Here is a 15,315-nt window from a genome sequence, read left to right on the forward strand (position 1 = left end):
CAGAAAGGTTACAGTGCAGCAGGTACTATATACACTTGCTGCTGAGCCATGAAGATTGCCACTGATAGGTCGAGTTTTTTTAGTTCATGGCAAAGATTCTGGGAGAAAAGATACATAATTTTACAACATATTTGGTGGCGACAAATTGATCTCGTATTTTGCTGTGGCCACGATGTATTAAAAATGGAATTTCTTCATTCATTACCCATTTGCCTTTGCGCAATATCTGCGCAGCCCGGAGTGCCCGACAGTGATGAACGTACCCATCCTTTTTTATGCGACACAGATCTCAAAGATCACTTCAGTCACCGGCCACATGAGAACATGAGAGACACTAGCGTTATTACGATGTGTGGGTCCGTCTTAACTTAAACCGAACCATGGGCGACAGATACGAGAGAGGCCCTGTAACGCGCAGACGAAGAACGACCATTTCTGGAGAAACAGCGGGGACGGGTTCAAAGCAAGCCAACGGGAACCAGCCTGCCACTGCAGAAGACGCTGGCACTCACTGTCCAGTCAAAGGGGACAAGGCGCGCGACACATCGGCGGCGCGCAAACACAGGAGCAGTAATGATGTGCATAAGGATAAACTCAGGTGAATCGCATTTTGGATACGTAGGCTGAAATCTTGCTTCCTTTTTTGGGTGTCTGGTGAATGCGTGAGCTGACAATGGCAGTCAGTTCAGGTAACGGCACCCACGGGCTCTGCTTTTATGAGAAAAATATGCATATGACTTGCTACTACAGTGTTGACATATGCAAAAAAAAAAACTGTTTACGATATATGCCAAACCCTCTTATTAAATATATGAAACTAGCAGCTCATCAGAATGGGACAAATTGGCTCAACGCGATTAAATTACTGCTCGTTATGGATTCTTCCCTCTGTCATGTAACACGGGATCCAGGTGTGCAGTTACTCGTTACGCCCGATGTTATCACACTAGACCTGACACACATTAAAGCGCATAGTGTCAGTCGTTTCCTTTCTCCTTACCGCGAAGGGCTTCCGATCTAATAGACATTAGTTGATTGGGCTGTACGATGTAATAACACCGATAACATTCAAGTGGTGGTTGTAAAATAGACTTAATACTAAGGTCATACTATGGTTTTCTGCAATTAATCCAGGTGCAGTTGAAAATCTGGTGTCCAGTGTTCCTGTTTGGAATAACTGGGCATCAGGTGTTGTCCCTCACAAAAATGATAACAGCGGAGGCATCCAGTAGTCCGGTTACTGTTTGGGTTTGGACCAGTGACTGAACACCATTCACATGCTAAAAGCTCAGTGGGCCTTGGTTGCCCCAAAGTTGAAAGTCCTATACTGTATGTGAATATATGAGGTTGTAAGTTTGTGGTGAGAGAGTGTAGAAGAGAAAGAGAGAGACAGAGAAGTGAACGCTATGTTTATAAATTGACTGTCTACACAAACATGAATAGAGATTAAAGGAGTAAATATGTGTATGCATGGGTGTGTATGTGTGTGTGTGTGTGTGTGTGTGTGTGTGTGTGTGTGTGTTTGTGTGTGCGCGCGCGCCCTCCACTCTAAGATTCAACACTTGTTGAAATATTGCTCAGCATTTTCACACTTCTGTAACTGACCAATGTCAGATCACAACTTGATGTTTTCACAAGACAAATGCCCTTGGGTTTCTAAAGACATTTCTTCAGAAAATTGCATAATTGTGCAACCCTTTCCGACAGCTAGATAGAGAGATTACTTTATTTATCCTCAAGGGACGATTTTGAAACAAAAACACCCTCTATTTACTAAGTTCTCTTCAAGGAAGTCAGTTTAACAATTTAGGTGGTTTGTAAAATAAGTGTAATCCAGTTCAGACGTGTTAATTCCTGTGCTAAGCCAACATTTCTGGTGATGAAAACTTTTAAAAACATCACTCAACCTTTGATCTCCCTATAGATGCCACCGACTGCAGGAATCCCTTCTCAGCTCAGAGAGTGGCTACAGCAACTACAGGGGGATCCTCAACTGGTGTGTGGTCATGCTGGTAAGAGCACTATGGACTAGAAGGGGCTGTGGCCTGAAATTTAAAAGGAAAGCCCTGATGTCATCAGGTTACTGGCGGCTTGATGTGATGGCTTGTAACTTCGTTGGAATGTTTTGTGTGTGGCCTGACTGTTTATCATTCACAGCACACAAGAAGCGTCTCACACTGCACTGACTGCCCGATTAACCAGCTCTTCTAAAACAGCTGAAAGGCCGTGTAAATACGCGTAACCGCACACCATCTTTAACACAGCATTCCTCACAGCTTTCACCCGGCACATCTAGCATCACCCTAAACTGGGACCCAGTTCCTATTTCAGTGCAGAATGCTGTCAGCAGACTGCTAACAAACTGGGCCATTACGGGCCACAGATTTGGGCTTTTGTGGTGTAGTGCAGTGTCATCTCCTGCAGCCTCACCATTAGCTAAAGCCTGGGAGATGCCACTCATGACTGCCGATGGTTATTTTTATGCGTCCCCTTGGGCTCCTACACCCCCCCCCCCCTCCACCAACCACCACCGCCACACTGGCCGAGTCCTGGAGACCCTCCACCTGCCATTTTGGAGCTGTGGGCTTCCTGTAAATACACATACACACCACTCTGTAGTAGTAGTGGAGCATGAGCAGGTATTGTCTCGTACACAGATATGAGACATTGCTCTAAGGCAGTATTACCTGACCACAGCCCAGTCATTTCAGCCTCATAAAGACCTTGTTTATTAGCTAAAGTGTTCTGTCAGGAATGTTGGGAGAGGGAAAGACAGGCAAGCCTGCCGTTCAGGGATAGTTCATGACCCAGACTGGGAAAGACTGTTATCAGGGTCATAAAAGGAAGTTGTTTGATCTGCACTTCCATCACGTGATCTTCGGTGAGGCCAGCTTTAGAGAGCTACAGAAACCTCACAGCAAGGAACAAATAAAGGTCACCAACTGCAGTGACCCAATAAAATGGTTAGGTATATGAGTACACTAAAATATTTTAGAATTTCAAAGCTCATAACACTACTTAAGTATCTTGATCACAAGGCTGATTATGAGTTTGATAAGAATTTCGATTTAGATTTCACTCCAGTCATAACCTACTCTCACAGAAAATTTGTACTCATAAAACACAACCTACATTTATGGAACAATGGGAAACCTATACAGATACTCCAATACTGAGCTGTCCAATTTGGGTGTTCGAGGGCCACAGTGCTACACAATTGGCTGCTTTGACACTCCTGATTTCACTAATGGGTGGCTTGATTACTAGCTTGTTAGATAATTAGTGTCTCCAGAGGCCATAATCAGGGCAGGGCAGGCACCCCTATAGAACATGAACTGTCTGTGCTCTTAGGCCAAATCCCCCAGAGTGGGAGCTTTTCATTTCATGCTCCCATCCAAGCTGCCAATGCTTATACCACAGAAATCCTTACGCATGGCTGTTGAACTGCCATCTTCAGACCACTGGATCACACGTTTGCAGCCACAAACTCCCAACCCTTCCGCTGGAGCCATTTATAAACTCTTTACTAACGAGTTATTTTAATTAATATTAAAATATATATTTTGAGTAATCATACTGTGTCGCAGTATGTGCCTTTCGTAAGTCTTTGGCTGTCCACATGTCCCCTAACTGAACTGCAAAAGGAGCTGGTGCAACTGTGGAGTGCAGAGGGGCATGACCTCCGCGTGTCCAACAGACCATTTGGACGAGGTTTAGGTGACCTGGCTTTGTCACACCAGTTGCCACGATCAGCGACAGATGACAGCTAACTCCTGACCTTCCCCACAGCCTACCTCACAGCAAGCACCAGCGGGTTTGTGAAAGAGTTAAAGTTTACTCGTGCATTTCCCGCTCACGTGCGTCCACCCTTGTAAATCGTGAACAGAGTTCATTAGCATACAGAAAACAAATCCAAGATACCAACCCGACCACTGAAGCAGTCCCCATCCCCTCATACCCCAACACCTTCACCCTAACACCATCACCCCAACTCCTTCACCCCAACACCTTCACCCCAACACCTTTACCCCAACCAGTGGCGGACTTAGAAATTTGGGGGCTCAAGGCGAATTTTGCTATGGGGCCCATCAACATTAATATGCGAGAAATAAGTCAGCTAATCAGGGGGCCCATACAGTGGGCTGCAGTGGGAGGGGCCCAAGGCAGTTGCCTAGGAACGCCTCTATACAAAGACCGCCTCTGACCCCAACACCTTCACCCCAACACCTTCACCCCAACTCCTTCACCCCAACACCTTCACCCCAGTCTTTCACCCAGTGATCTCTAAGGGACCGTGGGCCGCCTAGCGGCGCCTCCCCTGTTCAGTCCAGTTCTTCGACACCTTTTCGGCAACGACTGAATTTACATACAGGGAGAAACGCACAGCCACGCTGCTCCTTCCGAGGGACATTGCGGTCTTCATCTGAGCCGCGAGGGGTCTCTTAGAGTTCATTTATTTTTCACGCCTATCAAAACCTAAACGTTTTAGAGGATTATTTTAATGAGCGCTCGGAAGCGCCGCTCGCGCTCTCTAAAAATAAATGGCCGTTTCCTCCTGAAGCGCCGTCAGAAAGTAGAGCGGTCGCCTCAGTGCCGCCGAGACCAATCCGCAAAGTCAGTATTAATCCCGTCTTTGAAACAAGATCACACTGATGTCCTCACTGGGATTCTCCTCTTCTCATCATAGTCCCTCAGAACGTCCCTCAACGCTTTGCGCCTGGTAATGAATAATTATGGACGCTAAGTAGGAAACCGCTGGATTGGGGAGATTTCGGAGGAAGAAAGTAGACCTTGTGACAGAGGAAGACGGTCCTCAGTGAGTTGGAACCATGAAAAAAAAACTCTGAACTAACAATGTGCGTGCCCATTTTTTCCCTCGCTTGCATAATATGAATTAATATCGTCTTATATAATAGTCAATTTAATCTCATATACAGTCTGTGCCTGAATCAGTTCAAAGCAAACCTTCAGTCAAAAGCAAAACAGTAATGCCACAATTTCACATTTCTTTGACCGCCACAACAAAAAGCATATAATATGCAAAATAATATAGGAAAGGAAATCACTGATAACAGGAAATTCTGCTTGGACTGCAGGAAGCAGATCTGATTCCAGTCATTTCATAAATCATGATCTTAATAATGAATTCAGTGAAATGAACTGAGGCGGGCGGCCTAAAGCTTCTTGGTAATGACCACGGCATGGGTTTGTGAAACCATCAATCACAGTGTTGCCATAATGAGGTTGGCCTGGACTCGGGCCTGGCGCCACACTGACCAGCCAGTCGCTGGATGGTTAAATAGATTGGGAAGTCAAACTGATCTTTCTTTTTCTTGAACAGTTTCTTGTGCTGTGCCTCAGTCTCCTTAGTGTTTCTTTGACAGCAGAAAAAGGTCTGTGAAGAGGGAGAAGATTTGAAGTTTTAAGGTTTTTGTTCTTTAGTTACAAAGGACGGCATCGCTGAGGCACGCATGCCGTGGGTCTCGTTAGCAGTGGCACGTGTAGCGGTGTTGACAGAGGTCACGCTCCTTTATAGCTGCCTTTATCAGGAGGAGGCTTCACTGATAACGCGGCCCATCCCTTCCCATCACAGAGCTGCAGACTTTGATCCCTGCATAGCTGCTTTCTGCCCTAGCGCTGAGTTCTGCCTTAGAGTATGTACCAAATAGAGATAATCAGGAAGCAAAATATGGCCATTTCAGATCATTAACTACAGCATCCTGTAAACTAACAGTGGGATTCATTCTCTCTCTCTCTCTCTCTCTCTCTCTCTCTCTCTCTCAGGTTTTGTCTAATGCACGCCTATTCCTGGAGAACCTTATAAAGTAAGTGTGTGGTGACTTATATAAAATTCCCATTGCAATAACAACTAGTATGAGACGGTAATGAGAGAGTGCAAGCTAACTCAAATCCCCAACTATTACCACAGACACTGCAAAACAAAGAGTAGCGTAACAGGAGAACTTCCACACTGCAGAGTCTCACAGGAAGTGACAAGGGGCTTGAGTTGTACAGTTCTGGCTTGAACACACATCACCATGCCAGCTTTGCCATATATGTGTGTGTGTGTGTGTGTGTGTGTGTGTGTGTGTGTGTGTGTGTGTGTGTGTGTGTGTGTGTGTGTGTGTGTGTGTGTGTGTGTGTGTGTGTGTGTGTTTTCTGCATTTCCAGCATGGTGTTCCTGTCCCATATGCCATTCTAAAGTTTCATCTGTTTAATTAGGGTGAGCAGTAACAGGAAGAAGACGGGCTGTACAGCCTTGCAGCTAAAGTGCTTGATATTGCTTCTCTGTTGTCTTCACCTCTACAGATATGGGATACTGGTGGACCCCATCCAGGTCATCTCTCTCTTCTTAAAGGACCCCTACAGCTGGCCTGCTCCATGCCTTATCATTGGTAATCATCTGTTATTCATTTATTTTGATTTTACTGTTCTGCCCATGTCACTGCCACATGGTGAGGGGAAGCACGTCCAACTTGTGCATTTTCTCTTTTAGCGTCCAACGTGTCCATAATGGCGGCTCTGTACACTGAGCGAAGACTGGCTGTGGTGAGTCATGATAACTAGGGTCACCTGCGGGACCCTGTTCACTGACCACACATCAGTAATGTCACCCTTTGAGATTTTTGGTCGTTTGGCTGGTCTCTCTCGATGCAGGGCATGATCTCAGAGAGTGTCGGAGCATTCCTTCATTGTGTCAATCTGGCTGCTGTCTTGTGCTTTCCGTCAGGCACTGTCCTCATTATGACCTCCATGACCCCAGGTATGGTTTGGCCTTCACACTTTCGCCTTTAGAAATTGCAGGCATGTCATTATCTGAAATGAGAATGTGACCGTCGATTTTATTTCTCAAATGCTTTTTTATCTGTTACGCTATAACATCATATTACTGACAACGTTCTGAAATGGCAATGATATTGTAGATTTTCCTTTGTGTATGCTCTTTGTTCATAACAATCCTCTCTTCTGGGTGTGTGTGGGTCTGTGTGTGTTGCCAGTGGGCGGAGTCTTTGCTCTGGCCGTGTACACAGTGCTTTTCCTGAAACTCTACTCCTACAAAGATGTGAACAAGTGGTGCAGGGAGATTAGGCAGGCCAAGGCCCGTATGCTGTCCCGCTCCAACTCCTGTGAGTGCAACCAAGCTCCGGTGTCATGCTCCTACTGTGTGGCTGTGGTACCCAGACCAAAGCAGCCAAGCCCCACCTTGTGTTCCTGTGGTTAACAGTGTGGCTGTGGTATCCAGACCAGAGTAATCGAAGCCCTTCTCATGCTCCTGTAGTTAACAGTGTGGCTGGGGTAGTTAGACCAAAGTTGCTACACTTGCAAGGCTTTAGAGCACGTTGAGTATTAAAATGTACTGGGCTGTAAAGAAACAGGTTGTCAGGTTAACACTGGTGTGGTTAAGTGTACTATGAGTGTTAAATCTAACTGACATCCAGATGAACTGCTCTACACACCATGCCAGAGGTATATGCTTGTGTGTGTGTGTGTGTGTGTGTGTGTGTGTGTGTGTGTGTGTGTGTGTGTGTGTGTGTGTGTGTGTGTGTGTGTGTGTGTGTGTGTGTGTGTGTTTGGATTGAACAGAATGAGCAAACACTCTGTACACATTCCACTCTGCCTATACTTTCTGTCATGCTGGCGATAAATTTGACCTCCTTTACATCTTTTATAATACTGCCATCTGCTGGACAGATTGCTCTACAACCCCTCATTGCAGTTCTACATTAAAACAACCCATGCTCCCCACCTTAGGTCCATCTGTGCCCAAGGCCAATGGGAGAGCAGCACACTGTCATGTGACCTACCCGGGCAACCTCACCCACAGAGGTAGCACCGCTGCACGTTTCTTCACTGAACACCCTGTCAGAAATATCATGTTACACTAATCACACACGCAGGGCGTTACTGACCTGGGACGATTAACTATTATCTTTATTCACTGCCCTAAGCCACCCTGCTCGGCATTGCTGTTGCTATGGTTACCTGTTGTGTTCTGCCCTTTCCACGTAGATATATACTATTTTGTTTTTGCCCCAACACTGTGCTACGAGCTAAACTTTCCCCGATCTCCACGGATACGGAAGCGTTTCCTGCTGAGGAGGCTTTTTGAGATGGTGAGTGTCTTAATCGCACCACAAACCAGATTATGTGAACATTTACTTTTTAAATTACTTTTAAATTTGTATATTAATACTGCAAATTTTATATCTGAAGGCATTTTAACACTACTTTATCTTTTCTTTATTAATATCCTTTCTGAAATATACTCCTAGTCACTTAGGATTTGGTGTTTAAGTTTAAAATCAGCACTTCTATTTGCCCGCAGCTCTTCTTGATGCAGTTACAAGTGGGATTAATACAGCAGGTGTGTACAGATGAACTGAAACTCATTCTCCTTACTTACCTGAACCCTTACTGCACCTCAAGTCCTGTTTGTGTGCTATGTCCTTATAGTCCTTCCTGTTTTCTAGTGGATGGTCCCCACAATTCAGAACTCCATGAAACCTTTTCAGGTAAAGACTCATCATTCTGCTGTAAGCCATTGAGTTGTGCCATCAGATCCCTCCTACAGGTCACATCACGAGTGTAATCATTCGTTACTGCATCAGACAGAATGATGTTTAAGGGCTGAGGAGACCAGTCTGTCTAATACACCCAATAAAACACGAAAAACACGATGAAGGTCACCGATAGCCTGACACTACAGAGATGCCCAGGAAATTAGAAGTTTGAGTTAACCAACAGGTTTGGAAGAAAGCAACAGTAGAGTGGAGATGTTAGGTGAGATAGGTTACTCTGTGGAAACCAAACGGAGGTCAGAAGTTGAAGCATCAGATAATGTAAAACAAAGTTCAGTTGCTCGGTGCGGTTTCATGGAGTGGGAGTTGGGTAGTGGTTGAACTTCAGGTCATGCATTTAGATGAATATGGACAGTTTTGTTTTGTTTGTGGCAGAACATGGACTTGTCAAGGATGGTGGAGCGCCTCCTAAAGCTGGCTGTGAGTACTGCAGAGGGCAGCGGGCAGGAATAGAGTCCCTGGTGCTCCTGTGTTCAGGGTGTCTAATGGAACAGGTGCCATCTCCTCTGGGCCTCTCCTCTCCTCTCCTCTCCTCTGTCTTCTCCTGCAGGTACCTAATCACTTCATATGGCTCATCTTCTTCTACTGGTTCTTCCATTCCTCCATGAACTTCGTCGCTGAGCTGATGCAGTTTGGAGACCGAGAATTTTATAGAGACTGGTGGTTAGTTCATTCTTCATCTTGATACTTGGGTTTTCTAAAGCACAGCGAAGAGTGATGAGGTGGATCAGAGCAGTACAGACACCAACCCTAACCCTGGATTCATGATCCTGTTTGCTGCTGTACTGTAACTGAACGCTTCACAAGTCTTAGAGTGGCTGTCTAGGTTTGGTAATTTACTCAAAAAGAAACTCCATTAAAATGAGTTCATGGATGATGGCCACTGTTACTCAATAGAAGCATCTCTTTAGTAAAACATGAAACCTGCCCCATGCCAGACCTTTGCAGGAAACGAATGATGCAAAGCTAAGCTAGACTTGACCAAATCATTTTGTACTAAGTGTTCTTCAAGGTGGAGGTGCGTGGAGGTTTATGACCAGTTGTAGATGGATCTGAGCAGAAACTGGAACAATGTGATAACCTCTGAGTGGGCTTCTTGTGTTTGTAGGAACTCAGAAACCGTCCCCTATTTTTGGGCAAACTGGAATATCCCCGTTCATAAATGGTGTCTGCGGTGAGTCTGGTCTTTATCTGAGCTTCATACACTTTATCTACAACATGAACACTCAGCAGTGCATTGCTTTTTTTTTTTTTTGACAAACCCTTGGTGTTCATATTAAGATGTTTCAGCCAAGTATATCCCATCCAGGCCTGACAGCTCTATTTGTTTCAGATACAGATTTTCATACAATAAACGGTTTCTGCCTGTTAATTTTCCCCAGACATTTTTATAAACCCATGTTGAGAAGAGGCGTGAACAAACTGACGGCTCAGCTGGCGGTGTTCCTGGTCTCTGCCTTCTTCCACGAGGTTGAGAGAGACGGCCGCAGCACAAAAACATCACTCAGTAGACAGTATTTAAAACGGCACTCCACACACACACACACACACACACACGTTAGCTTTACACTTTGACTAAATTACAGTGTGTATTCTCCACCTCGAGGCCTTATGTAGTTTACAGAGGCTTCACTTGTGTCCAGAGAACTGCTCACATGTGATTTGTGTGGGATCTGTTCTAGTACCTCGTGAGTTTCCCACTGAAGATGTTCCGGTTATGGGCCTTCATGGGAATGATGGTCCAGGTCAGGAGAAGTCCTTGTCATTTCTAATTATATGTATTCCCCACAACCCTGGAAGAAGTTGTGTAGAGACATCTACACATCTTTACTATTTGTATCTTATTTAATTATTATCTTTTACTTTAATTTTATTTCAGATTCCCCTTGCCATGTTTGTGGGCCGGTTCTTGAGGGGTAACTATGGCAATGCAGCAGTCTGGATCTCTCTGATCATTGGCCAGCCCATTGCTGTGTTGATGTATGTCCATGATTACTATGTGCTTCATTATAGAGGCATGTCAGAGAACAGGACAGTCTGACTGTGCTGTGAAAAGCTCAGTGTGAGTCACACTTTATTTTTAAAAGATCAGGACATTTTTAAGGATATTTTTCACCCAAATAATAAAACGAAACAGGTAACAAAGATCCAATCCGTTGCCACTAAAAGATCAGAAGCATTTCATGAGCGTGGAGCTAATGAGAGATGGACTCTTGTTACCACGTGTACCGGTCCAGAAACACTGCCCAACAAATGCAGCACAGCAGTGCACAGCCTTCTTCACGTTTTGAAACAGACGGACTAAGATCAACATGAAATGATGAGCATCATTTGTGCATTGCCGAAAAATATCACCTGATTTGGTTTTCCATTTTCATGTAACTTTCTTGAATGTTAAATGCGGTACATAAGTGGGTTCGTTTTTCAGTTCTGCTTTGATACAGTACAGCTTTAAGTTCTTGCACTTTACCCAGAATGCATGCAGGTTGCTAAGCCTTTACAGGTTTCCGGTTAAAGACCTTCAGTAACCATATAGGAGAGATTCACTGTATTTCAGTTCAGACCTTATTAAATTTGGCTACCCTAGTTCATAATTGTGTCTAGCGTAACCTTGCTAACAGTTGAGAAACTTCCCCTCTCTTGTAGATTCTCAATAGTCTTAAAAGCAGTGCAAACAAACACCTCCCCTAATCTTTACAGACTCCTGTTAAAAGGAAACCACTACACACAATTATACCTCATGGAAAACAATTTAATAAGGTCTGTGATAGTAAACCTTTTTTGTCATCTATTGTTTCTATTTAATATTTAAATATATATCTATATGATGTATATGTCACAAAAACTATTTTACCAATTGATTGATGAACTTGTTTTTTTTAGTTTTTCAGTACACCCTCTGTATGAAGAGTCGTCTTAATGGTATCAGAGATATACCATACTATTTTTGTTTCATTAGTACTTTCATGTGCCTGACACAACAGTGTAAATGACATGGCAATAGTGTTGAAGTTCTGTCCCAGGACGATTCATTTGCCATTGGTGACCAGCATGTGTACAATTGGGCCCATAGCAACAGGCCGTCGCTGTACACCGTTCCTACACAGAGACATTTTTTGTTAGAAACTGTACTACGTTTTTCTCCAGTTCACCAGACCATAAACATTTGAAAGCTATTGCATAAAGAATTTCAATTTGCACACTGTAGACTGATTTAGATTTTAATACCAAAATTTCAGAATTTCATAAGAAGTGTTTATTTTAATATTGAGTTTTTATCCCCTCCCCCTTACCAAAGTATTATAAATATCCATGACCTTTAACAAAATGATGTGTGGGTTTGAATATGAACCTGTATGTACATATGAGCCTCTGTAGTCGTGCAGGGCTACAGTCGTACAGCAGTGCTGAATCTTCTGTAGTCGTGCAGGGCTACAGTCATACAGCAGTGCTGAATCTTCTGTAGTCGTGCAGGGCTACAGTCGTACAGCAGTGCTGAATCTTCTGTAGTCGTGCAGGGCTACAGTCGTACAGCAGTGCTGAATCTTCTGTAGTCATGCAGCGCTACAGTCGTACAGCAGTGCTGAATCTTCTGTAGTCGTGCAGGGCTACAGTCGTACAGCAGTGCTGAATCTTCTGTAGTCGTGCAGGGCTACAGTCGTACAGCAGTGCTGAATCTTCTGTAGTCGTGCAGGGCTACAGTCGTACAGCAGTGCTGAATCTTCTGTGGCAGCTGATGTTCCAGTTCAATAAAACCTTTTAAACGTATGACTCGTCTTTTAAATGCAAGATTATAAAATCACATAATTGCACTACCTAAAATTTTTACAGGTTGTATTCTGAATTCACATTGTGCACATAAACCATTTGTTTATCAGGGAACACACACACACACGCAAATCACATGGTTTCAAAATAATATTGAAAAATACAAGGCAAATCTGTAAATGTCAGATGTGGGAAAACTGCAGGAAAAACGGGTGGAGAATAAGGAATGTGGTTCAGATGTGGCTCCTCACTGCTGTAAACAAACACAAGACCAGGTAAAAGATTTATGAGGGGACAGCAGGATTATGTGCAGCAAATCCAATGAGACCGACAACTGTTCGCTTACAGAATTCCAGTTAAAGAACTTCAGTAACTTAATAGGACAGATTCACTGCGTTCCCATCCAGACTTTATTTAAACTGTCTACCCTAATTATTGAGTCTAGCCTCACCTCTAGCATAATAGGGCTGAGGGACTCGCTCCTCTCCTGTTCTCACTAGTCTTATATTTGTTAGATGTGGAAACTCGGGTTGAGAATTACTTACCTTTGCTTTGTTTTGCACTGGCAAATAGAGTTTAAATTCAGCTGGGAGTTCGTCTTCAGCATAGAGTCTATCCGAAAAGTACACTCTTCTTATGCGGCAGTTTGCATGAATCTGCAAGATTGGAGATAAATTATACAGGCTTTGTTTTTTATAAAGTAAAACGTAAAAAAAGTGTATTTCTACCACATTTTCACACATTTCACTGCAGAGCAAGTGTCCAGAGCATCTTGTTCCTGGCCTTCTGCCAAATGTTCAGCAGTTGCCAAACAACAGACTTCATTTTATCCTCCCATATTTATTCAAAATCCATGAATGCTCTTACGAAATTTCAGAGACGTTTTGAAAGAGAACTATGAGACCATCTCTACCCACTTACTTAACCCAGCTCTGCATTAGCATGTGATTACTAAAACGTTTAGTAAACGTTTTGATAAATGTTTTATTTGTCATGTTTTATTTGAATAAAGTTGCTTCTACAAATGGCCTGCACTTCATTTTACGTTCCTACAAGCTCAAGCCCGTTTTCCTCCACACAGTGTCTCTGTCCCACCTGTACACGGAGCGTCTCTATGTAATTGGTGCCGTAAGCCCGCCGTGTGAAGTCGGACAGGTTGAACTGGATCTGGTTCCAGCCGTCATCCAGTCTCATGGGCATGGTGCAGATGAAGGGCTTCACCCGTGTGGTGCTCTGGTAGTTACTGGCCCGGAATCTCCGACGCACGTTCTTATCGTCCAGTACCTGAGATGCAAAGAGAAAAATTAAACACTTATCCCATACAAGGAGACGGACACAATAATAAACTTTTTATTGTTTATATACAATACATACATTAGATTCCATAAATAATACTAAATAAAGGTAATAAAAAGTAATACAGTATATAATAAGTAAGACAATGAATATAGAACAGAATATCCATCAGCACAAGATACAATATAACTAACAATTATTTACATTTAGGTCATTTAACAGACATTCTGGATAAGAGCGACTTACAAAGCACCTTGTATCTGTTCACAGAATGCATCCTAGATAGTAGCATAGATCGGTTGTTATTATTGTACACCGCAAGATGCAAGCATGATCATCCATACCTGGACTTCAAATGTGAAATACTTCTTCAGATTCTTGATGATCATAACCAGGAAAGGCAGTTTGATGCCAAGGGTTTTCTTTGGATCTGCTGGGCATGTGATGTAGGTTGTGCTGTGGAGATAAGAAAGCACAGCAGTAAGAGGCTGTAATACAGCACCAATCAAACTCCAGGCTCACGGTCTTGAACCCTCAGAGGTCCAATATCAGTCTCCAGACTTGTGATGCTCTACACGGTTCATAGTATGACTGCACCACATGGCCCTGGCATATTTCCTCAGTGTGTTAATATAAGAGGTTTGAATACACAACAAATTATTTAAAGATTAATATGGATCCATATGCATGGGAAATTCGTGTTATCCCAGCAACGTGTTTGTATAAAAGGCTGAGTAACCGTTCTTACCTGACGTTAGTTCCTTCGACTTCAAGCACCAAAGACTGAATATCGTTGTCTGTAATCCGCTTTATGTGTCCATTTCTCACCTGCATCAAAGTGTCATTGGGGTTAAACAGAGTAGCCAGTCAAGAAGGGCAGTTACTCCACATTACCCATTAACTCCACATTAACTCCACAATAACTACAGCTGGCTCACCAAACACCTGTGGGCTCACTGACAGCCGAGTTACATTAGAACACCTAACCTGCTAGTTAGCTCCTCTTTGGATTCACAGCGACAAACTAGATATATTAGTCCCCAGTAAGTGTGTACTAGTCAACACCGCTACCGTGGCTATTAGCGAAGCGACCCTAGCTGGATGAACGTTAGACGGCGGGCTGCTCCGCCACTTTAGTCGTTTCTTACCTTTTTATCCCATATTTGGAGAGGTTTGCTGCCGATACTGTACAGGATGGACAGGAAGCCGCTCTGAAACGTGTTCTTAAACATGCCGGTACCGGAGCGCTGCTTATACACTACACACACGGAACCGGGCTGTTAGCTAGCGGCTCCGCGGAGGAACCGGATCACGGCGGTCGTGCTCGGTCGGTCCTCGACCAGAATTAGCGCGTCCCAGAGCCCGTTAGCCCCGTTAGCTAGCCCGAGCGTCTCACCGCGGCCTACACCGACGTCGGTGTCCTCTCATAAACCTTCCGGTTACGTCTTTATGTCGCTAAATGGCGGCGTGTCCGGTTGTCGTTAACTCACGCGTACAATAATCACGTTGGTGAATATATATATACAGTATATCGTGTGTTTTCCACTATACGCTACACGAGCGTCCGGGGCTGATTTTGCGACGGTTTGTAAGTTGCTACGTTACCGGACGCGGCTCACGCGGCTCACGCGGCACGTCGGACCTTCGTTGTCGACACACGGGTTGCCACGGT

At 44.1% G+C, this 15,315-nt stretch overlaps 2 protein-coding genes across 3 annotated transcripts; one reads left to right on the forward strand and one right to left on the reverse strand.

Annotated features, from left to right (window-relative positions):
• Positions 1 to 262: 262 nt before the first annotated feature.
• dgat1a (diacylglycerol O-acyltransferase 1a) lies at positions 263 to 10,639 on the forward strand. Its single transcript, XM_077009935.1, has 17 exons — positions 263 to 598; positions 1,925 to 2,012; positions 5,785 to 5,825; positions 6,310 to 6,395; positions 6,497 to 6,549; positions 6,658 to 6,763; positions 6,999 to 7,127; positions 7,753 to 7,827; positions 8,011 to 8,114; positions 8,327 to 8,365; positions 8,472 to 8,513; positions 8,955 to 8,999; positions 9,130 to 9,242; positions 9,688 to 9,753; positions 9,962 to 10,049; positions 10,262 to 10,324; positions 10,459 to 10,639. Exons 1-17 carry the CDS (start codon positions 381 to 383, stop codon positions 10,618 to 10,620), a joined length of 1,518 nt encoding a protein of 505 aa, XP_076866050.1. The 5' UTR covers positions 263 to 380; the 3' UTR covers positions 10,621 to 10,639.
• Positions 10,640 to 12,396: 1,757 nt separating this feature from the next.
• cfap20 (cilia and flagella associated protein 20) lies at positions 12,397 to 15,225 on the reverse strand. 2 transcript variants are annotated; one of them, XM_077009939.1, is made up of 6 exons: positions 14,792 to 15,225; positions 14,392 to 14,471; positions 13,988 to 14,099; positions 13,443 to 13,631; positions 12,893 to 13,003; positions 12,397 to 12,597 (listed from the first exon to the last, which is right to left on the reverse strand). In XM_077009939.1, the coding sequence occupies exons 1-6, from the start codon at positions 14,873 to 14,875 to the stop codon at positions 12,595 to 12,597; spliced, it is 579 nt and encodes a 192-aa protein (XP_076866054.1). In that variant the 5' UTR covers positions 14,876 to 15,225; the 3' UTR covers positions 12,397 to 12,594. The 2 variants fall into 2 exon arrangements, with proteins under 2 accessions (XP_076866054.1, XP_076866053.1); XM_077009938.1 differs by having other exon boundaries at positions 12,397 to 12,600.
• Positions 15,226 to 15,315: the final 90 nt, after the last annotated feature.

The sequence above is a fragment of the Brachyhypopomus gauderio genome, chromosome 6, assembly GCF_052324685.1.
Source record: "Brachyhypopomus gauderio isolate BG-103 chromosome 6, BGAUD_0.2, whole genome shotgun sequence".
Lineage (NCBI taxonomy): Eukaryota > Metazoa > Chordata > Actinopteri > Gymnotiformes > Hypopomidae > Brachyhypopomus > Brachyhypopomus gauderio.

Excerpts from the sequence above, each read along its gene's own strand:
- dgat1a (XM_077009935.1), top strand. The coding sequence starts at position 381 with ATGGGCGACAGATACGAGAGAGGCCCTGTAACGCGCAGACGAAGAACG. Across the intron at positions 2,013-5,784 it reads ACTGGTGTGTGGTCATGCTG|GTTTTGTCTAATGCACGCCT; the intron begins GTAAGAGCACTA and ends TCTCTCTCTCAG. Across the intron at positions 9,243-9,687 it reads GAATTTTATAGAGACTGGTG|GAACTCAGAAACCGTCCCCT; the intron begins GTTAGTTCATTC and ends TTGTGTTTGTAG.
- cfap20 (XM_077009938.1), bottom strand. The coding sequence starts at position 14,875 with ATGTTTAAGAACACGTTTCAGAGCGGCTTCCTGTCCATCCTGTACAGT. Across the intron at positions 14,472-14,791 it reads TCCAAATATGGGATAAAAAG|GTGAGAAATGGACACATAAA; the intron begins GTAAGAAACGAC and ends ACTTTGATGCAG. Across the intron at positions 14,100-14,391 it reads GTCGAAGGAACTAACGTCAG|CACAACCTACATCACATGCC; the intron begins GTAAGAACGGTT and ends TTATCTCCACAG.